The following is a 24499-nucleotide window of genomic DNA, read 5'->3' as shown; positions in this document are numbered from 1 at the left end:
CATGGTTATTTTCGCATTTTATTTAAAACTGGGCCATCTTTGGAGGTTTAATTTAATTTTTATTTCCCTCCAAGCAGGTCGGCCCACTTTGGAGATCAACTGAAGGATATAAGAAGGGGCTTCCCCCTCTTATTTCCTCATCTATTTCATCTCCTCTTCTTGGTTGTGCAAATTTCTCCTCTAGCCGGGCAAATTCTTTCTTAGCAGTGATTTTGGGGGTCAGATTTTCCATTCTTTGGCAGTGATTTTCTTTCTTCAAATTTGGCGATTTCTGCCCTAGGGCGATTTGGAGGAGCAGATCCGGTTTTTGTAGAATTGGGCGATTTTTCTTGAGGGCTGAGATTTCCTTCTTTGGCAGCGAATTTTTCCTCCAGCTATGGCGATTTTATTTGGTGAAGAGGCAAAGCAATTTAAGGTCTGATTTTTGGCAATTGTGGGCGAATTTAGGAGGTAGAACTTCTGATTTAGGGCAGATTTTTCAAGTAATTCATTTGTTAGGGCATCACATTTTGCAAGGAGGATTGAAATTTTTGAGATCTGCTCTGAATTTGAAGAGGCTCGATTGTTGGTAGAAGGCAAATTTAAGGTAAGATTTTCGTTTATCTTTTGGGGTGAAGATTGGTTTTAAAGGTGGATTTTATTCCTTGTCCTTGCTTGGTTTGTTTCCTTTATCTTTTTTTTGCACTTTTCATCCACTACTTCATCATTTCCATTAATAGGCTGAAGTTGGGAGATATAAGTGTAGATTTCATGATAGGACACTTGGAGAGGCAAAAATAAGCTAGACCACCCTAGGAGTGAAGTTGGGAGATCTAAGCGTAATCTATCCCAAGGTAACAAAGTGGTAGTCCCACCCTTAGTATTGAAGTTCGAAGATTGATAAGTGTAGAGACAGGATTTGGAAAGGCAAAAGTAAGCTAGATTCCATCGATAGAAAAAAGGTTGGAGATTGATAAGTGTAGTCCATATCATTTAGAACGAAGGGGAAGAAATAAGTGTTTAGGATGGTAGATGTTAGCGCAAGCAAGAACCCAAAGGGAACGAATACTAAAAAAGACAAAGAAGACATGATGCCTAAGACCACCTTTTTCTCGAAAGTGAGGTGGCTGAGTGATACCAATATCGGCACGGTGAACATGGTACAATTGAAAGATAGATTGAAGGAGGGACAATCCCTCGTGGCAAAGAAAATCTACAAGAGTAGAATTGTATACATGGTGGCTTTCCCTCCTACCTTGCCTTGTCCAGAATTGGTAATGGAGTGTGCATCCCAATTTGATATTGTTACCAAGCCCTTCATTTTTGATGAAGGGAAGAGAATGTTGGCTAACATTAGCGGACAAGTGGTCAAAGAAGTTTTCAATATTCCCCAACATAAAGGCATGACAATGGTAATGATGGATCAAACAACCAAGTTCTTTTAGGATAATTAGGAGGCCTACTTCATTCATCTAAAGCAAAATTGGTTACATGAAGGCAAGAAGGGAGTTACCAAGTTGTCAAAGCTCACCAAGTTAGATTTCAAATCAGAATATGATGACCTTATTGTGCTTCTTAGCCGAATCATGAGCGTGGCTCAAGGTATGCAATTCAAGACCTGGATGTACTGCTTTATTGATGAAATTGAAAATGGAAAGAGAAAATTTGATTGGGCTAGAATTATTATAAAAAATTTAGAGTTACAACTAAGGATAGTGCAAAACCAAAAGCTATTCTATATAGGATCCTATCTTTTCTATCTAATTACGTGACTATATGAAAATCTTGGACTTAAGGCCTTAGGAGTGATTGGCAGTGGGCCAGGGCAATGTTTGGTGCATGAGTGTTATCCATAGCTTCTTTTGCACAACACCAAAGATTATAAGATGTTTTATGACGCCTTTGCCATGAAGACAGTAAGGATATTACGAGGGACACCTGCTAGGAGGCTCTCATCGGAAGCGGAAGCAAAAGTTAAGAAGTATGGGAGTTGGTTCATCCAATTTTGATGGAGTCGGCTAGATAACTTGAGCATCATGACAAAATGATAAAACTTAAAGGTGAGACAAGGATTACCTTCTCATTTGGAATAGGCAATGATACTTGCCCCAATCTGTAGCATTTGCAGCTGCGGAGGAGTTAGAATGGTATCATCTAGGATGGTATAGAGCAATCAAGGATTCGATCCTAATGGTCTTATCAGGGCATCTCACGAAAACACATTCAAACATATTTCTACTATAGAAGATTTTTGGGCCAATGCACAGGATAACTTTCATGTGAAGAAGCTAGCTTTCTCAAGATTGTCAATGGACATGATGAGGGCAATGAGATGGAGAGGCCTTCATATTCCCGATCAACTGGAAGATGATGAAAATGTGTTAAGGGAAGATTATGATACAGTGGATGGAACAAAGTTGAGTTCATAGATTAGGATGATCATTAGGATCCTTCCTTAGAGGTAGTTACAAGGACAGTTGATCTACACACTGAGTTATGGTACAATGAGAAGTTAAGGCAATTACAAAGTCGGAAGGTATGTCTTACTGATGAGAAGATGAAACCGGAGGAAAAAGTTCCAGTGGAGTCAGTCAGACAGAAAGGTGGGGGCAGTAGATGACAAAAAAGAGTAGTTAAGAGCAAGAAGAGAAATTTGGAGGTTGAAAAAAGTAAAAAACATTAAGAGCCTCTAGCAAAGAGACAGAATGCAACACCGTCAATGGAGAGCATAATTGAGGCAAGGAGCCGAGAGGTTAATACAAGTGGACAAAGGGTCTTGGTTGAGGTGAGTTTTGATTCGGAAACAAGTGGCTACAGTGACAATACCAAATAGTCTCCTCATTCAGAGAACCAATACGAAGATGGTGTGACAGTCACTAGTGAAGAAGAGGATAGGCCAATTGATATTGAGGAAGTAAGCCAGGCGCCTGAGGCCGTTGGTGATGCTTTGCTAGTGGAACCGAATGCAGATTTGGGGAGATGCATTGCACCGCTATGGTTAAGGCAAATGCTTATGCCAAGAGGCGAGGTGGTGACTGTCCGAACAGGTGAAGAAATTCAAGGGTTAGTGGAAAAAGGAAGATAGTGAGACACAGAAACAAATTGCAAAAACGGTGGTAAAGGTAATCAGAAGCGATGATGAGGGTCACCGAAAAGTTCAGATTGCTATGCTAAAAGTTAGCAAGGCAGTGGATGAGATTGTAGCCCAGGAGTATGAGGTAGTAGAGCATAACTTGGGAAGAATAAAAAATGACATGGAGTATGAGAAGGATCATGAGAAGACATTGCAAGTAGCGGGCAACACGATGAATTCAGCAGAGCTCAAGATAAAGTACATGCCTTGCCCTCCCATGAAGGAAGTCGAGGACAAACTAGCCAAGTTCATTGCCTTGGCTAAAAAGAACAAAGAAAAGGGTAGAATTATATTAGAAGATCAATTGATGTAAGCCCAAGTGGCAAATTTTCCTCCTTCTTGGGTAGGATAGGTGTTTGATTTTGATTGGCTACCATTTTGGTGCCTTCTCATTGGTTGCCACTTTTCTATTTTTTTCATTGGTCCCTTGATGAGGTGGTGTCTTCTCATTAACCGATGGGGTGGCATACGTAATTAGGGTTTTTGGGATTTGATCTGGATTGTTGATTTTGCTTCTTAATCTCTACCGTTGGTTGTAATTTTGGCCCCATATATAAGGCCATTTTCTCTCATTTGTAAAGGGTTGAAGAAAATTGTTGCTTAAGATAATACCAAAATTGCTTCTCCTATCATTGTTGTGTCTTGCATGGTGATTAAGAACACTTGGTGTTATTGCATGGTTTCTACTTCCAAGGGTTGAAGAAATTTGTTGCTTAAGATAATACCAAAATTGCTTCTCTTATCATTGTTGTGACTTGCATGGTGATAAGAACGCTTGGTGTTATTGCATGGCTTCTACTTCCATTAGTTAGAGTTAAATTTCATTTAAGTTGTTAAAGTAGATTTCATTTCAAGAAAGTTGTTAAGTAAGAGTAAGAGTAGATGGATAGTTGTATGGTGATATTAGTGGATGTTTGATAGGGATCTATAATCTAGGCCACTAGCATCCTAGCGGTTGGTTAGGAAGCCTTGTGTAGTAATCTAGTCGTTTTCCCTTGAATCATTGCATCTGTGGAGGTAGAGCACTGGTAAGCTTTCATCAGATTTGATCCCTGTCCATTTGCTAATCTTTCCATTCATAGGAGTAGAAGTAAAGCAACAAGTAGTTCAGTAGTTGGAGTTCATTCTTGGAGAAAGTGGGAAAATCTGAATGTTATATTCCCTCCATCATCACCATCAACATCATTTGGCGCTAGTATACATTGTAAAGCTAGATTCGTCACCATCATAGCAAGAGTCCAAGTTATCTTTGAATGAATAACGTAAGCCCGCCTACGTGATTAACAAGTAAATCACATTAATATAACTGAGTTAGTATGTAATGTCCCCACTAATAGGGAGGGTTAGGGACAAGTAATACCTACAAAATAATGTTAGAATTACAATAATAATAAAACTAACTATATTATTTTACCCTCTAAGTTAACCCCAATCTAAGGCACGTCTCCAGAGCAGGCTTCTTAGCTCATAGCTACCTCCCCGTCATCCTGAGAGTGCACCCCTTAAGATTCTTCTTGGACAGGCATCCTCTATCCAAGGCCAACGACATATGCATATGTTTGACAACATTAGAATATTTTGGTACGTCGATTATCGGCCATGACGGACAATGAAGATCTTAAATATCTCACATGCTCCATGCTTCGATATCGACTCTCGACCATGGCGGACAATGGAGATATTAAATATCTCACATGCTCCATGCTTCGAGTTTCATTAGTATCCATGGTATTAACCTCATAGGTTAACACAATATTATCCACAAGTATGATTCATTAATATAAATAAATTCATAAATATATTTAAACAAATATAATCCATAAACATACCTTTCTTACTTTATTCTTTCTTTGGTCCATATGGCTCTATCCTTAGTTGGCCTTTCAATGAATTATTCCTTCTAGATTATCTCAATTCTATATTTACTTTCCAAAATTCTTCATTTTCTAATTATAAGAAAAGGACAAAATTATACTTTTCTGTTTCTTCTTTTCCAAGAGTCATAACCTTTTATAATAGAAATGCTTTGAAAAGTCACAACACTTCATAATTATAATCCTTTCGAAAAGTCATGACACTTTATAACTAAAATCCTTTGGTAAAGTCCCACTACTTTATAATCACAATATTTTTGAAGGGTCACAACTATTCATAATTATGACCTTTTCGAAGGTTCACATCCTTTCAATATCATTGACACATTTTCAAAAAGTCACTTCCTTATTTTTTTCATATTACTTTCGTTTTTGAACTCCTCTCTTCTCCTCTTCCTTTTTTCCTCTCTCTAAAATAAACTTTCCTCCCTTTTATATCTTAATTTTAAGGAGTCATGTCTATTTGTTAAATCTCTCTTGAGTTTCAATTAGATTTAGTTAATTTATATTATTCTATGTTATATTATTCATTTACTTACTTATTTGTGTTTATTAGGAAATTCTATTTAGAAAGTTAACCTACTTTCCACAATATTGTCTCTTTTATTTAATTTTATTTCTTTATTTACTTTTTGAAAATTTATTATTTTTTAATTATTTAAAATATCATACTAAATATTATTTCATTAATAATATAAATTAAATAATTATTATTTCCCATTTTTATAAATATAACTTTATTATCATTATTTATTTAATAACATTTTATTATCTAATTATTATTAAAATTCTATCTTAAAATGGGGATTTGACATAGTATCCATAGGTGTAAGGAACCTTGGAGTTTTTCTCATGTTCTTCATGAGTATTCACTTTTCAAGAGAGGGATTGAGTATTTGATATTCCATATCAAGTATTCAATTGCTATATGTTATGTAATGGTACAAAACTAGTATCAACAAGTTTAAGTGCCTCTTGTTCTCTTTGCCAGTTCTAAAGAGAATTATTTACCCGTTGCTTCCACACAATTTTGTTGTTCGTCCACAATGTCTCTCTACAACATTAGGTATCATCCTTTGAATGCATATAGTAACCTCTCCTTTAGGATCAAAATAAAAATCATAGAACTTGAAATGGGGACTTAGGAAGTGCCCTGTTACATGAATGCTTCGGTGGACTTGATTGTTCCACCTCCTATTAATAAATTGTCAAATGAGATCAAATTTGAGTCTATCCCACCTTGAAGTAATATTTTGTAGACACTTTGGCCCTATCCATGGCCTCATAAAGATGCCCCTTTAGGGTTTGATACCCATCTACCAAGCACAAAACTCTAACCAGAGGCTTTGACACCTACAATTGAAAAATGCAAATAACTTAAAGATTAATTAGTGAAGTTAGTAAGTTAAATATTAATAATGAGAGACTTGAATCAAGAATAATAAAAAATTCAAGTTTTGAAGTTATGTTCACAATCTTTGTAGCCCTTTGTGCAAAATGGTTGTTGTAGACTATGGTTGCAACCGCCTCTTTTTCAACCTTTTTTGAATAAGGTGAGTCTAGCCATGCTTGACTCACACACATTTGTTTCAAAGAAGCCAATGTACCGATAATGCTTTGTTACGTCAAGAAAATCATTGCAAACCTTGTGACATCGGATCTCACCAAATCTCTCCCATGAATGAGCACTCTCATCAAATGTAGAACCCAAGGGTAATTGTAGATATATTTTGTGATCCACTTTGCATCTTCTACAATTGAGTCACCCAATTAAGTGTCCCTGTGTCCTCAAAAAGAAGGTCAAGGACATGTGTCACACAAGGTTTCCAAAAAAGAGCGGGGTGCGTTTCTTGAAGGATTCTACTTGTCACCACATATGGTATTGCATTATCTGTGATGATTTGCACCATATTCTCTATTGCCACCTCCATGACAATGTTATCCAACATTAATATTGATGTTTCTACATTTTTCACCTTATTGGAGGCATCAATTGATTTCAACAAGACCCTGTTGTCCTTGCAAGCAACCAAAAAATAAATAATGGTGTGGTTTTTTTCCATTTGTCCACCCATAAAAAAGAATATATTTTTTCATTTGTCCACCCATCAGAAAGAGTGGTGCTGCGAAATTTTTTCAATTTTTTTTGCTCCACTTCTTTTACCCTATCCATTGCATTTGTGAGCAACTTATAAGAACAAAGTGAAATTAGCCATTAATACACAATTTTGATGTAATAAATAAGAAAAACAATTAAAATTTAAATCTGAAATCAAGTGGACTATTTACTAACCTTCCACCCAAATCCTTGAGAGAAGGGGTCTTTTACCATTTTCTTGAAATAGTCACTTGGTCACCAAATTGAGCCAATGAGTACCTTTTGCCACATTCAATGGATGTTGTTGAAGTACCAAAACTCAACACATTCAACATGTTTTCTCACGTGCTTACTTATTCCACCCAATGGACATCAATGATGATTGTGCTCTAGGTGTGTTTCTAGACACAAAAATCCCTCTACAGGTTGTGTTCCTAATGATGATGAAGCAATAGGTAGTCTACTAGAGGAAGCTGAAGCGGTAAAAGAGGGAATGCTTGTCTTGCAAATATGCGGGTAAGGACAAGAGCCCACTATGCTCTGATGTGACGCATCTTCTTCAATGTCAATTGATGCACCTGATGAGGAAGAAAATTCAGCAATGTTATTGTGGCACCTGATTAAATAAACAAATTTAGTGCAATTATAATTAAAAAACTTAATCACTAAACCAATAGTTTACTATTAGTAAGTAGTAAGTACTAAGTAAGTTCTACTTTCGACAATTATCTGATGTGGAGACAAGGAAATTCAGCAGTGTTCTATATCTTTTGTTAGTCCAACCATCAGTCATGATTGTCCAACCCTTCCTTCTCCATACCTCACGTTGCTCCTCAATTGAAACTTTTACGTCAGCCACCTTTTGGGTCAAAATAGGACTTTTAGCTCATCATTAGGGACGTTGAACCCTGGACCACAAAAAATAATAATATCTATTGCAATTTGCCAAGGAGACCTTAAAGAATATAAATAAACCTTATTAGTGTACTATTAAGTTTTACTTTCAACTTTAAAAATTAATATAATCAATGTGGCATATTCTTGAGTCTTGAAAAATCTCTAGGCACCTTTTTCGTAACCTCATGCTTCTCCTTATTCCAACCCATGCTCTCAAACGATGATTTTGCGTAGAACAAAAATGGTATTTAGTGTGGATTTCTTCTTACAAATCCAAGGCCTAATGGTCATAGTTGCAGCACAACAACTAGATGGAGGCAATGGAGAACAAAGACTTGAAGAGTTCTTTCCACCTAAATATTCCATTTCTTCTTGTTTTTTCTTTCTTAATTCTTTTTTGTCTTCACATCCCTCCATATGAGCTTGCATTTCACCTGTAACATCTTAGAATGCTTCTTTGCATAATTTAGCATCATTCCCTAATATATATGCAAGGTGATATTTCAATCTGCTAATACCTTCCCCACTATATTTAACACCACAATGCCAACATATAACTATTTTTTTGGCCTGGGGATGGCATGTTCCCAAGCTTTATCCCTTGCTACACTTTCGCAGCCCGAGACATTATGCTGATGTAGATAATAAAGAAAATCAAATACTAGGTTTTCTTACTTTTCAAGTTTTTCATCAACATAAAATTAAATAAATCTAAAGACAAACAAATATAAACAAAATGGACACCAGAATATGATTTATGATTGTAAAAATATTAGAAAATAATGCAAAAAATGTAACTCACCTCTTCAAAATTGCTCAAAAAACAGAAATGCAATTCAAATTTGTAGAAGTCTCCTCCAAATGTCTACCTTTAAGCAGCTCTCAATGTGTGAATAAAAGCAAAAAACTTGCACAAACAATCGACAATCGATATATGAGAGCCGACCGATTTGCTAATCTATTTGTAAGCACCCAATATTCTTTTCTCAAGCCTTTTTTCTCTCTTGTTTACATTTGCAAGTGATGGAATGACCTTTATAGGTCTCAGCCAAGACATATAAAACCCTTAAGGCAAGTTAAAATAATTAAAAAAACGTTTTTTTGCACTTTATTTTCTACTGTTCACGAAGGAGTCTGACCGTTGGGACTCTGGGAGTCCAGAGAGTCCTTGGACTTGACGAGTCTAGACAAGACTTGGCCAAGTCCAAATCTAGAGCTAAAAAAAATTTGGAAGCCAGGCTCCTCTCGGAACTCATAGATTCTTGTAACATTGATATGTACACACACAACCCATACCCAAAGAAAAAAGTTAATTGTACCCCAATATTTGTACCCAAGGAAAATGTGGTATTGCATACTTGTAACACATACCTAATTTGACAACTTAGTGAAAATCATCATTGAATTCATCAAACTTTTAGAATATCAACTTTCTATTCATCTATGATAGTAGCATACTTACAAATATGAGGATGATCATTGCACTTCATCTTCGACAACCAATGGATTGAATTGGTAGTTGAAGTTTTGCATGGACTTTTGATTGCCTTATTGCTATCAGAGGAGACATCATACACAAAACATGTTGATATGTTGCTGAATAAAAAGTTGTCTTGCGATGCTTTTCTAGGTAATCCAATTTGGAGAATTTTGGTAATTTCTCTCAGTGATCGATGAGCTTTAACGTATCAAAACTAATTATAGAAAACACTATCAAATTATCATTGTAAAATGGAATTGCCATACTTATGATCTGGCCATCATGATTTTTCTTTGTTACCATGCTCACCCGTTTTGACATTGGATTTGTGTCCAATTTGTTCTAAATTTAGATTTTGGTTTAGTGTGGTATTTGGCCTTGACAAGGTGTGGAAATGCGAGTATGGCTGTCTTGGACAAACTAGAGTTAAACCCAAATAAAATGTGGGTGGTTCTGACAATGCCAACATAGAACTCGTGCTATTTTATTGATGTTTGCTTTGTTCTCTTTAAATAAACTACAATATTTAAAAAAAGGGTGGTAAAATATATTAATTCGATTGGTGATGTTAGCATGACATGCCCTCCGACTCCATGTGAAGCGCTTTTGACTTGGAGCAATGAGCTGGTGAGGACACAAACGGGGGACCTCATCGACACACTCCTTGTTAACTTGTAAGAGCAGCAACCTAGCAATGACACAAGGCCTACGAGCACAATGGTCCAGTAGTGGGTTTGAACCTTTACTAGTCGCTTCACCAATGAAATGTTTAAACCACAACAGTACAGGTCTAAAGACAAACTCCAACAAAGTTAGTAAACTTGACAAGTTTTTAGTTATTTTCACCAAATACTTGTTGGGTACTTAGCTAGTCTGAGCCCTTGACTTGTGTTGTGTGAAATATTTAGATTAAACATCCCAAGGATGTATCCCTTGACTTTTAAGCTTGTTTTAATTTTTTTTTTATGGAAATGGTTTTCTTGCAAAGGTTTTAGTGGTTTTGAAGTATTGAGGGCATTGAACGTAGACCTTACCAAGTTTTGTGTTGAAGCAATTTGTGATGAAGGGTTTGATCTCAACTGTTAAAATAGGATCATTTTATATTTTCTGTAACTTGTAATAACCCTTGTGGATTTTATGCATGTTTCAAGTTACTATTCTAATGAATATATATGTGATATAAAGAGACTTGTCTCTTGTTAATAAATTAACTCACATTAGTTATTGTTATATCACAAATAATATTTTCTCAATGTATTATTAATGGTTATATAACAGTCTTAAATATATATATCTATGTGTGTGTGTGTGTAATAGATCTCATATATATAGCATACATACATACATACATATATATGTATACTCTTAACATAAGTTAATTGTTGTATATATAATATTTGCCATAAATCATTTATATGTCTCATATAAATAACTTAATTTATCCAACAGAATTATAACATTAACACTCCCTCTTAATGAAAAGGATAAAATACATAGATATTACACCACTGGTAATATTTAAAAAATAACACATTTAAGAAATCTTTGATCAAAAGATTTCTAGTATATGATATCATATTAGTATTGGCCTATCAGAATATCAACCCATGATATTCACCAATTACTATTTGATATCACATTAGGTAACATGAGCATTGGCCTATTAGGACATCAATCAAATGACATTTACCAAGTACTTTGAGTAATGGCCTATCACAACATCAACTAAATGATATTCACCAAGTACTCAATGTGGTAATGGCCTATTAGAAAATCAAGGCAAGATATTCACCATATACCTATTATATATCTATACAAACAACTTATAGACCGTCAATTTAATGACATCTAACACCGAGTTGTTGATTTACAAGATAATGCCTTTCATGATCTCTTGCAACATTTACATAAAATGTATATTATGATTTAAGTTATTGTAACGTCGTCACCTTCCAATAACAATAACTTCTACAAATACAAGTGATAATCATTTGGAAGTCATCACTTCCTCATGATGTATAAGGAGGGTAGGCCTATACACACATGACATCAAAAGCTTACATGATGTCACCATAGATATGGTCATGTGGTGTTGTCATGACATCCACCATGAAACATATCAAAAATAAGGTTTTCACCCCAAACTTATCTTTCATAGACAAGAATGTATTACAAAGGATTGCACTTGGGAAATCTTCTTCACGAAGAAGCACTAAAATTTTGACCTCCTTGTCAAGGTTACTATAAAGTGTCAAAACTCCCTTTGGGTTTGACATCAACTTTTTTGACCTCTTAGTACAAGGTTGTCTGCGACGAAGTGTCACACTCCCTCTAAATCTGTTATCATCCTTCTAACCTCATGGCAGAAAGTCGTTTCATGCTTCCTTAGTTCAATACGTATCCTGATAGCATAAGGCCTTCCAATTTACATACACGAAACTAGAGAATACATCTCAATATGGTTTACTCCCTCTGAATCAATACAATGGAGATCATCAAAAGTTTGACTGAATCTATCTGCTCCCTCACTTTGTCCTAGGTTGCCTCTAATGAACTTCTTTTCCTTCTTAGATTATTCGAGAAAGAAACATTTCCTTAAAGATGGTTCAAGTCGGAATGAAACATTGTTTAATTATATTTCCCCCCACAATGTAAAATTCTCACTCTTCTATCATCGAACAATGTTTTTATTTTTATTTTTCACATCAAATATGATAGGCTCCTTTTGGTTCTTCTTTTTCTTCTTTACAAGGGATCATCCTTGGGGATCAAGGAAAAGAACAAGAGCATAATAAAGAAAATAACTATTATGTATTCAATACTTATCTCAAGATGCTCATTAACATCATTCCTAATGCAATTTGTATCTTTCTTCCTTCCCTTTTGTAATGTATTTTTAAAGAATTCCTCGTTGTCCTTTAACAGCTAGAAGGGGAGTACCCATTTCCTTGTAAAGATACCCACGGGAGCTGATGTTATCTTTACTGTAATAGGAGTACCATAAGGAATCACTCCAGTATTGTTGACATCAATTCTTCTTTCTGAGTATTAGTCTACTTCCAAGTTCTAGTTTAGTTCTTTCATTGAATCAAGGTCCAAACATTCAGTAAAATTTACTGAAGGAAGAAAATATGTCTATACATGAAGATATGCATGTAGCCTATATGCAACAAGCGAGAAGAATCTTGGCTATATGTGAAGACCCACTGTTCTATAATGAACTTAAGCCATTCCTCATAGACAGAAAATGTTGAATAAAGACTTCCATGGTTCAATAATCACCTCATCCAAGAACATAGTTATTATCACCATCTACTTAATTTCTTTTGTATTTTATTTACCCTTTTCGTTGTTGATATCAAGAGGAGTTGTTGCTAGTCACTATTTAGCAAAGCTTGAATTGTTTGTTCCATAAACTTTTCATTGCATGTATGTGTCAACCAACATCTTGAATAATTCAATCTGTATAGTAGTCACTGCTTTTATTTCATGCCATCAATTTGTTTTGAAAACTTTGCCAATTTGGGGATCTTTCTATGACTCGCTTCCTTATCAAAAGTGTATGAATCATTTTCTCATTATATTGCACTCTCTAAACTGTCATCGGTGTAGCTTCTCACGCATCTTGAAATAGCTTGTCATTGTAGGTATATAAGAATATAATAGACCAATATATACAGAGGCTCCTAATTAGAAATTCTCCGAAGAGGCACTCAGAGCGTAGATATGTCCAATTCCTAATCCTGCTACTAGGTGAGTGATGTTCCAAAATAATTGCAGACTTCTGACATAAATAGTAAACTCTCTCATATATATATATATACATACAAGAAAATGCGCATAGCCTGTATGTTGTACACGCGCACCCAGTATGGTATCCACGCCCAATGAGTCTCAAGAAGGATGAATCTATGTAGAAGAAGAGTCTTGGATTCACAAAAGATGATGATCAATGCTTCAGTTACTTAAGAATTATCACGCACTTAGATCTCTCTCTCTCTCTCTCTCTCTCTCTCTCTCACACACACACACACACACACACACACACACACACACACACACACACACACACACACATTTGTTGATAACACAATGATTGGAAGTATGTTGTAGTCACAGTATCCTATGTCTTCAGCTACAAACACATCTTAGGAAAAATAGCAGAGCCTATTTCCTTTATTTATCTATTTCCGTATCATAAAGCACATAGAGGCATATATGATGAATCTAAGGATTTTCCAAGTTGGAATGAACAAGGCCAAGGAGTTTACGATTGAGGTTGCATTTTGGACTGCACGCTTGCAAACTACTATTCCAGTAGGACATTTTTGCACTCTTTGGATGTAACTGTCATCAATTTATTCACTCAGCCCTGAGAGATGCAACATCCTAATTAACATCCATCCATGAATATATCTTGAACACCTCAAATGCTCTGCCATAACCTAAACCTTCAATTTTCTCAATTTTCTTGACTTGGTGGCAATGACTCAGTTTAAAACTCTCCTAAAGAATTTAATTGTACAAAATTGAGAAGTGCCGACCACTTTGGGCATTTAATTATCTCTAGCTTTCTGACTGAACTTGGTATCTCCCTTAGATTTTATTATCTACAACTTTGAGAATCTCAAGAGAGTGCAATTGTCTTTTGAGATGGAGATCTTGGACAATTCATCATTGTCTGATAGATCCATCGTCTTAAGTTTTGTATGATAAAGAGCTAAAAGACACTGCTCCAAGACACAATTTGCTGACTTGACAGTGTTCTATTGTTTAGGGCTTATGATTTCTTAGGTAGATGCAGAAACGGTAATTGCATCCCTATTTTATAAATGAATCTGTGGTGCTTGATTATAGTTTGTGACAGACAATCTAAGTGTAGGCATTCTTCAGTAAGACATGACCATTTCTCTGTGTTCGCTAACTGTAAAACGTGATTCATGTTCTTCTTATAATGCATCTGGTTACCTGTTTATATATATATATATATATGTTCGGTGATCAAGGATTCCTATCCTATGCATTCCTGGTTCTAGTCAACAGAAGATTTATCAAGAGGTGTTTACAAGCAATCTCCTTTCACTATTTACATTGGCTCCTATGGAAGAGTGTATTAGCAAACCTGCACAACCATCCATCATTTCAACAACAACCTTTATATAACTTAACAAATCATATATCTTAAGTCTCTGTCTCTTCCGTGTTTCTTGAAAATGCTCTAATAAATTATGCAAAATTTTAATTTCCATTTCTACTCATATATCAAAATTTCAGAAGATTTCAATGCCTTTGCACAAATAAGCCTTCTTCACTCTTACTGAAGGTATTCCAGGTGGTCTTCTTTTACAACTTAAAAAAAACTTTCATCATTTCTACATTGTCTTCTTTCAAACTTCACAGGGCGTCACATAACCTGCTCTGATACCATGTGAAAATAGGATCATTTTATCTTTTCTGTAACTTGTAATAACACTTGTGGATTTTATGTGTGTTTCAAGTTACTATTCTAATGAATATATATGTGATATAAAGAGACATGTCTCTTGTTAATATATTAACTCACATTAGTTATTGTTATATCACAAATAATATATATATATATATGCATAATAGATCTCATATATATATATATATTATATACTCTTAATAGAAGTTAAATTATTGTATATATAATATTTGCCATAATTTATTTATATATCTCATAAATATAATATAATTTATCCAACAGAATTATATCATTGACATCAACAAACAAAGAATAACTATGAGATACAAGAAGACGTCAATGCTTAAAACTGATTTAAAAACTACTTTGTATTTTGTCTCATTCATAGATGATTGTAATCTGGAGTTTGACTTTTGTGAACATTGTATTTATGGTAAACAACACTGTGTTTCCTTTTATTCCAGGTCTCACAAGTCTTCTAGGGTTTTGGATTATATTCATTCAAATGTGTTTGGTCGAGTGAATGTTCCCTCGATACCTAGATCTGTGTATTTTGTCTCATTCATAGATGATTATAGTAGAAGGATATTTGTGTATTTCCGCAGAAGTAAATCTGAATTTTTTAGTCAATTTAAGGAATTCAAGTCCTTGGTTGAAAAACAGATTCGTAGAAAATTTAAGTGTTTGAGGATTGACAATGGAGGTGAGTTTTGTTCAACATGATTTGATAGGTTTTGTAAGGATCATGGAATTGAGAGACATAAGACAACTCCATACACCCCACAACAAAATGGAGCTGCAGAGAGGATGAAGAGAATGCTGATGGAGAGGGCTAGGAGAATATTGAGTGGTGTTGGGCTTGAATAAAAGTCTTGGGCTGAAGCTGTAGCCATTGCAAGTTATTTAATTAACAGATCTACTTCAGCACTTGTTGAGGAGACACCCATAGAGGCATGGTCTAGCAAGAATAATTGAGGCATCTCAGAGTCTTTGGTTGTGAGACATATGCTCATGTGCTGAAGTGAGAAAAGATCAAAGTTAGAGAACAATGCTATTAAGTGTATCTTCATTGGCTATGGTGTGAGTCTAAAAGGTTACAAGCTTTGGGATCCAGTTGTAGAGAAGGTGCTCTATAGTAGACGTGTGATAAAACCTTCTACAATTGATTTGGAAGAGATACAAAAGAAGGAAGTAGTTCATATCCCTTGTACCCCAAAGGAAGAACTATGAGCTCCTAATGGACTTGATAACGAGTGAGAACCTCAACCTCAAATGTTAAGGAGGTCTACTCGTGATAGGTAGTGAGATAGATATGGTTATTCACCTAAAAGGTTTGGATATTCTTTGTTGGATTCTAGTTGTATATTTGCTTTGATTTTTAACACTGATGAGCCTAGGAATGTTAGAGAGGCTATGGGTATGAGTGATGTAGATTCTTGGATGAAAGCTGTGAATGAAGAGATGACAACATTGATGAAGAATGCTATGTGTGGGATTTGGTACCTTTGTCTGAAGGAAAAAAACCTGTTGGATGTAAATGGGTGTTCAAGAAGAAATTGGGTCCAGATGGCAGTGTTGAGAAGTATAAGGCCCGGTTGGTCATGAAGGGGTATTCATAGGTGGACGGAGTTGACTATGGTGAAATGTTCTCTCTTGTAGCGAAGCTGACATCCATTCGATTGTTGTTATCACTTGCAACAGCTTCATGATTTTGAAGTTGAGCAAATGGATGTGAAGACAATGTCCCTTCATGGTGATTTGAAGGAGGAGGAAATTTTTATGTCACAGCTAGAGCATTTCATTGAGAAAGGCAAAGGAAATCTTGTTTGTAAGTGGAAGAAATCTCTATATGGTTTGAAGAATGTGGTATCAAAAGTTTGACTATGTGTTGTTCTTGATATTTTTGCAATCTAAATTTGTCCATTGCATATATTATAAATCTGAAAATGGTGACATTCTTATCATATTCCTGTATGTGGATGATATGTTTTTTATTTGGGATGGTAAAAGATTGATATCAAATTTGAAGTCTCAATTAACAACATAGTTTGAAATGAAAGATCTAGGTGTAGCATATTCTTGGGATTGAGATCAGTAGAGATTTAACTGTGTGTCGGAGAAATTCAATATGACAACTTGCAGGTGGTTAGTTGTTCCAATGTTAGAGGGAACAAAGCTTTCTAAAGAGGATTGTCCAAAATCTCCTATTGAGTTGGAGGAAATTTCTAGAGTACGAGGCCAGACATTGCCCAAGTAGTGGGAGTTCTTAGTCGGTATATGGTTAATTCTGGAAGGGTGTGTTTAGGTATTTGACGGGCATGTCTAACTACTGCTTATGTTTTCATGGTAATCCTATTGGATCTGGACATTCGGTCTGCATTCGTGGATATGTGGATTCAGATTGGGCAAGCAACGTTGACAGAAGGCCCACAAGTGGATATGTTTTCATGATATTTGGTGGTACAATTAGTTGGATGAGCAAGCTGCAGGTTTTAGCTGCTTTGTCCACTACGGAAGCAGATGATGTTAACATTACCCTTAGGTAATGTTGTTAACAGTACATAGATCTGGCTAAGCTTCACATGATTTCAGTATTGAAGTTAGGTAGCTGCAGGAGCTATCTCCATATCTGCGATGGTTGTTCCTAACTGAAATGTAATCTCTTCAGCATTGATATTGCAGATGCTCATGTATGTTCATGTCTGCTACTCATTGAAGAAGCTTCTCTGGTTGTATTCAAAGAACTACATAAAATGTAGCTTCAATGTGATTGTGTCTGTACAAATTTGGGATGGCAACAAAGTCCTCTATGCATATCTGTTCTTTCGCATGCTGTATCTCATCTTTAGTATCGTTTATTGAAGGCATGGACAAGTGTCATCGGAGCTCACGTTTTTTTTTCTTCGGTAACTGCTGTATTATGTGGCACAGGAGTTTATAGAACAGCTCATATTTTTACTGCCTTTGGTTCATGCCTTTTGGCAGACTTATTCCTTGTGTTCTACCTTCTTTCATATCGTATCTGTTATAGTCTTGTTGTCGTGGCTGCTCAAGTTTTATTATGTAACCTTTCATCTATGCGGAGGATCCCATCATTGATGACAGTGATTAAAGACATTGTGTCAGAGAAAGCGATTGGATATGTAATGGCATTTTGTAGTAACTGCCAACCATTCATGCCCTTGGTGAATGAAGAGGAAAAGATGTCAGTTTCAACGGTCTCCTGGTATTCCTGTATGTTTGACATTCACTAGTTGAGTGTGATTTGAGATCACAGTTCTTGTGATTCAGGGCATATACTGATTCAAAGAAAGTGTGTTGCGATTGATTTTTTTTCCTGCAGACATTCTCGGTGGATATTCTGTCTTGTGATTATCATATGTGCACATTGGTGATTGTAGAATTTGTTCTGTATACCGTATATGAGAAGCAGTTTATATATATGTTTGTAGAGTCATTCTATTTGTGATTGGGAGTGTCCACAATCTCTGTGAAGGGTTTGTTTCTGATTAAGCTTGTGGGTTTTGTATTCAGTCTCTTTGACTATTTAATAAAGAATCAATTTTGAGTGGCTGCATTTTTTCCCTCAGGTTGGAGGTTTTTTCCCAGGATAAAATTCTTGTGAATTATCTGTTCGTGTCTTTTAAGATTTCTGCAAGTTGTTTCTATGCATATCTGGTTCTAAATTTAACATTCAATGCATCATTAATGAGGGCAGTGTATCCCATAAATACTTTTTCTCAAATTGTTCAAAGGAAATCTTTCCAGTCATTCAAGATTCTGCATCTTTCAGCCACCTGAAGTATCAGATGCACAAGAGGGATTCAACTAAAATGAGTATCAAAGTGCCTGTTCGTTTAACATCTCCATCAAAGCAAGTTAACTTTAGTTTGGAAGAAAGTATTTGCAATTGTGGATGCAAAAGTGACAATTGCATGAGTTTAAATCATCTAATGACACGTGATCTTAAATCATTTTAATGTGGCATTTTGACTTATACAACTGATGGATTGTAACAGTATCGTACTGGACGCATAGTTTTCAAACTGTTTGGAAAAGATCCAAGTGAAATTCCTCAACTTTTACGATCACAGGTACTTTATATCCAAGGAAATAATCTTTGTTATTTGCACACTTTATTCATGACACATGTAATTCCACTTTATTTTTCAGTACTGTAAGTCATTGAAAGCCTTTGATATATTCTGATACTCAGAGTAGAATACTGAATGCACCTTTCCGATTGATTGTATTATGGTTTGTCAGAATTATTGTTTCTTAATTCAAGTCAATTCTTTACCATTTCTTATGCAAAAATGTATGTGATATATACATCAGATACTTGATTGGCTAGCTAACAGCCCTTCAGATATAGAGAGCTATATCAGACCTGGCTGTGTCATCCTAACAATTTACTTACGCTTGTCTGAGTCTGTTTGGGAGGAGGTATGTCTTTTTCATTAGCAGATTTATTGCTTATAGTCCGTTCTGTGGTTGGGAATTTGATTGATGAATTCTTTTCTCCGTGTAGCTTGGTACTGGCTTTAAAAATAGCCTTGAGAGACTTCTTAGGGGGTCTGATGGTGGCTTTTGGAAAACAGGGTGGATCTTTGCCCAGACAGAGCAGAGGATAGCATTCATATATGATGGTAAATTTAAAACACTTTATATGTTTTATAGGTTGAGAGTACACTGTTTTCTTTTGCTAGTTAAAGTTTTAACTCATTGTTATGTTAAAAATAGTCCTAGCAATTTTACTGAGAATGCTTGTATGGAAAAATCAATTCCTTACAGATTCTTTACATATGGAATCACATTCCTAGTAAGTGAACTGATTGTTAATTTAAATAATTTTCAGAATTTGGTTTACCTCATCTTTAGTAAACAGATGTGCTGATAATGCATTAGATTGATTGCAACAGATTGTACATGTTTAAAATTTTATTCATTGAGTGACATGTTCTTGCCATGGTCCAGGTCAAGTGGTTTTTGATGCATCCACAGATTTTGGAAACACTCCTAAGATCTTAAGCATTACTCCCATTGCCATTGCTTCTGACATGAAAGCCAGTTTTGTGGTCAAAGGATTTAATCTTCGCAGTTCAAGTTCAAAGTACAGCATCTTACTTAAGTGATTTTGTAGAGATGCATTCAAATTTAATACGGGACACCAAATTAAATGCATCTCAATGCCTCATTTTTATTGCAAACACAATTCTTATCCATAAAAAGTTAAGAATACATGGTGTAATGTTATACAAATTGGTTGCATTCTCTAAGTTTCCTTATGAAATCTACATAGACATTAATCATCATGTGCCATGCTTTTACTGTACAAAAATAATGAAATCTAGCTTTATGTTTTTATTATGCAGGATCGTTTGTGCTTTCCAAGGAAAATATTCAGTGCAAGAATCTTTAATTGAATACGTTCAGGAAGATAGTGATCGAGATGTTCACAACACAGATCAATTAGAGGAGTGCACGCAGATTCAGCGTCAGAGGTTTTCTTGGGTTCCACCTAATTTGAGTGGGAGATGCTTCATTGAGGTTCAAAACTTGATTGATTAAAATTTCTACTTTCCTTGTAAATCTGTGCAAAATATGTGGAAATTTTTAAGTTCTTGTTGGGGTGGATGTTTCAGGTGGAGGGCCATGATCTGAGGGGTAGTTTCTTTCCTGTAATAGTGGCTGAACACGACATTTGTACAGAAATTCGCACATTAGAAAGATATATTGAAATCCCTTCAAAGGTTGACGAACATGAGGTTACAGAAAACTGTGGTTTGCAAGTGAGAGATAAAATGGAAGCAATAGAGTTCTTGCATGAACTGGGTTGGTTACTTCAAAGAAATTGCTTGATACATGAATCAGATCTCAGTGTCCTGTCTACTACATTTTCACCTATTCGGTTCAAGTGGCTTCTCGAGTATGCAACTGAACAGGACTTGTGTGGAGTGGTGAAAAAAATTCTGAACATTTTGTTCAGTAATTATGTCAAGTGTGCCGATTCTTCAGCTATATCCATATTAGGAGAAGCTGGCATTTTACATAGGGCTGTGCGGAGGAATTGCCGGGAAATGGTTGAAATTTTATTAGCATATGTCCCTGATACTATGACAAAAGATAAAATTGGCACACCTGCACATGGACATGAGAATGTACATAGTGCAAATAGCTTAATATTCAAACCTGACTTGTCTGGACCTGCGGGGCTCACACCACTTCACATTGCAGCTAGCATGAAGAGTGCTGAAGGTGTATTGGATGCACTCACCAATGATCCATGCCAGGTAATTGAAGCTATGTAGATTGTGATTAGTTAGTATTCTATTAGTCAGGGGCATTACTTCGACATGATATGCATACTTCTTAGCCCCATTATGGCCTTGAAGTTGTAACACGTGCTTTCTCAAATAGCCTTGGGAGTATAGGCAGTTTATCTAGTTAAAAATTCAAATATTAAAATTATGCCAGGATATAACCTTGACACTCTCAGAAGTCAATATGCGTTAGACTTATATTGATAATTTATGCAAATTTTGTCCAGATTGGAGCAAAAGCATGGTCAAATGTTCGTGATCAAACTGGAAGGACTCCTGAAGAATATGCATTGCTTGGAGGCCGTCACTCTTACATTGAATTGGTTCATAAAAAACTTGAGAACAGAGGGGCACCTACACATATTAGCATTGACATTAATAAGCTAACTCCCAACGAACAAAACATGCCAAAGAAACAAAATTGGGAATCATCTTCAGCATCACTGGAAGTCTCTAGAGGAAAAGATGATGTAAAAGAGAATAAAGCCGACATAGAGTTGTCTCTGAAGTCAGGACAATCAGTCAGTCATTGCTCTGACAATGATAAGATAAAGTGTTTGCCATCTTATTGCAAGCTTTGTGCTCAGCAACAACTCAACAAGCGCAGAGCAAATAACCTTTTGTACAGGCCGGCATTGTTGTCTATGGTGGCTATTGCAACCGTTTGTCTCTGTGTCACTCTTCTTTTGAAGGGACCACCTCAAGTTCTCTTTGTCCGACGCCCTTTTAACTGGGAATCAATGAAGTTTGGACCTAGATAGTTTAGCAAGATTGGAGTTCCAGACGCTAAACGTCTGTTGATTGTAGATTCCAACTTATCAAGTCAATCACTTGGTTCTAATTTATGCTCTGTTAAATTATTTTTATAACTAGACCATCTTCAGTGTGTATATTAATTAGTTATCAAAAGAGAAACATTTAGCATGCTCAACTCCTCTAATAGATCAACTCGTTGAACATTTTGGCATGCATTTAAACAAAGAAGGGGCACACTCCTGTGGGATTCTACATATGTGCAGAGTCTGGACATATTTTTCTGAATCATTTGACGGGCTGCACTTCATGTAGCATACAGTTTCAATTTATGTAGATACGGCTCTTTACAACTTTTTTGTAATCTGAAACGAATTTAGAGATTAAGTTCTTTAAGGACTATCAATATATTCAGTCACCTCCAAATAAGAGATAACTAAGATAATTTCCTTTATTACTTTTGGATGCTGACATGCAATGCCTTTTCTGGTGATTAATTTTTTTTAGCAAAGTTCATTATTTTCCCTTTTTAATTTAAAGACTAGATGAAATTGAATCAGAAGGGATGATTCTGTACATTATCCCATCCAATTTATGGTAATATAAATAGGGTCCTGAAGTAGACAAGGACATAAATATCTAGCATTATTTTCATGAATTTAAATGTACTGCTGTATGTACTTGGGATATGTATTTAGTGATGGTTGATCACCGACTTTGGTACCAAGAACATCTACTATTACAGTCCGTGAGCGACTGCAGTCTTCAATTTAGTTTGTTTTTCATACTCTCTAAGGGGCAACTATGAAAACTTAAAATTACACGAGATCAGGATTTGAATGTTCCTGAGCTTGCTTGCATTATGAAAATCTCTGATCTTCAACAAACTGAGAAAGGTGATATTCAAGGTGAAGCAATTATTGCCTGCTATTGGGGTTGGGACATCATTTTAACAGAAATCTGATTGAACCTGAAACCATTCTACTTAAGTTGATACTAAGGCAACTAATTAGCAAGTCACAAACTTATTGAGCTTTCTGTCATAGAGAAAATCACCGTTCTTCATCAACCTGACAACATTAGTATTGAAGAGGAGATTACTGCCTGATAACTATCTAGGGTACTACCAGAAATCTGATATTAACTAAAACATTTTTGAAATCTTGTTGAGTTACAGACAACTACATTCATAGTTTCCCATACAAATGAACTGCGAAGGCTGTTTAAAAACAATAACAGTATATGCAGTATTACCCATAACCTAATATTAATGTTGATGGTTTGGGTGTGAGTATAAGTATGGGTACAGTTTCTAGAATCCATGATGGCAAGTGCAGCGGATGCAGAAATGTAGGGGAGAGGACCTAGTAGTTGAGGGATGTGGCTATTCTATGTGTCGGTGTAAATAAGTATTTACTTATTACACTTACTTTACTTAGGTTAATGCATTATTTAATTATTTTGCATTATTTTATTATTTATTTAAGTGAGACACTTAGGAGTTTGTGTACTCCCATTGATGTACGCAATTCTAATTATGCACATGGTGTTTACAGCACAGGAGTTTGCATCATTCACTGAGTTGTCATGTTGACAACACAATTATTCACACTACTCATTTAACACATGTTGTCTACACCACTGATTTGCGTGCTACACCATTGTAGGCACTCTCAAGTTGGCATATTGAATGAATATCATCATTTTGATCATACTCTCTTTATTTTGGTCCACTTTATTCTTGAGTTCTTTGGTTTTGGGTGAATTTTGGCGTAAGTCAAATTTTTACATGGTATCAGAGCTGAGAGAGATTCTCTACACATAGCCGTTCGAGACCGTTCATGCTTCAAAACTTTCACATGAATCCGCAGAAATTGAGAGCGTCTAGAGCCAAATCTAACTTCACTGTTGCGTTCGGAGCATTGATTCGGTGAAGATCGATTATAAATTTGCCTATACTGGGTGAAAGTTGATCGTGAGGCAAATTTTTTTTGCAAATCAGAACTCGGAGGCTTTGATTTGCAGCTAGGGTATGGTCAATTTCGGATCTAATTAATTTATTTTTCAGCTCTGATTTATTTAATCTCTGCAATTTTATATTTTGAAACACTATTTTCAGAATTAATTTCTCTATCCCGTTAGAGAATTTTTTTTTGGCAGACCTGAGCTGTTAGCTCTCGGCTCTGCAATTTCGGAGTATTATTTTATTTATTGTAGGGATCGTTCAATATTGGGCGGGCGCACATATAAATTTGGACTCATTATCTATCGTCAGGTCGTACCTCTGCATATTTGTAGAAGCCGTACCAAGCGGCTGAACCTAATTCTCCATCCATCGGTGTGTTATTTCGGCGAACCACACAACCACCGGCGATAGAGAAAATTCAGCACTTTGCAACAATTCCCATCGGCCCCAATATACGAGCGGGCTCTTTGTTTTGAAACCCATAGTAACAACTATTTAAACAACGCTTCACGCGCTTATCCCACACAATTTGGTGCGCATAATATATATT

The 24499-nt window shown here is 35.7% G+C and overlaps 1 protein-coding gene across 1 annotated transcript in view; it reads left to right on the top strand.

Moving 5' to 3' along the window:
* The window catches only part of LOC149543042 (squamosa promoter-binding-like protein 1), a 74531-nt gene extending 52091 nt beyond the window's left edge, over positions 1-22440 (top strand). Inside the window, exons 4-10 of the mRNA XM_089797974.1 lie at positions 18927-19001; positions 19246-19353; positions 19439-19556; positions 19885-20020; positions 20283-20457; positions 20553-21200; positions 21458-22440. Coding sequence (XP_089654100.1) covers positions 18927-19001; positions 19246-19353; positions 19439-19556; positions 19885-20020; positions 20283-20457; positions 20553-21200; positions 21458-21991 — 1794 coding nt within the window. The 3' untranslated portion in view covers positions 21992-22440. The remainder of the gene's footprint in view (positions 1-18926; positions 19002-19245; positions 19354-19438; positions 19557-19884; positions 20021-20282; positions 20458-20552; positions 21201-21457) is intronic.
* The last annotated feature ends 2059 nt before the right edge of the window (positions 22441-24499 follow it).

The sequence above is a fragment of the Cupressus sempervirens genome, chromosome 8 (assembly GCF_028749045.1).
Source record: "Cupressus sempervirens isolate cs-2001-9-10 chromosome 8, ASM2874904v1, whole genome shotgun sequence".
Classification (NCBI taxonomy): domain Eukaryota; kingdom Viridiplantae; phylum Streptophyta; class Pinopsida; order Cupressales; family Cupressaceae; genus Cupressus; species Cupressus sempervirens.
The sequence above is the reverse complement of the archived record's forward strand: the minus strand, read 5'-3'. Positions and strand labels throughout refer to the sequence as shown.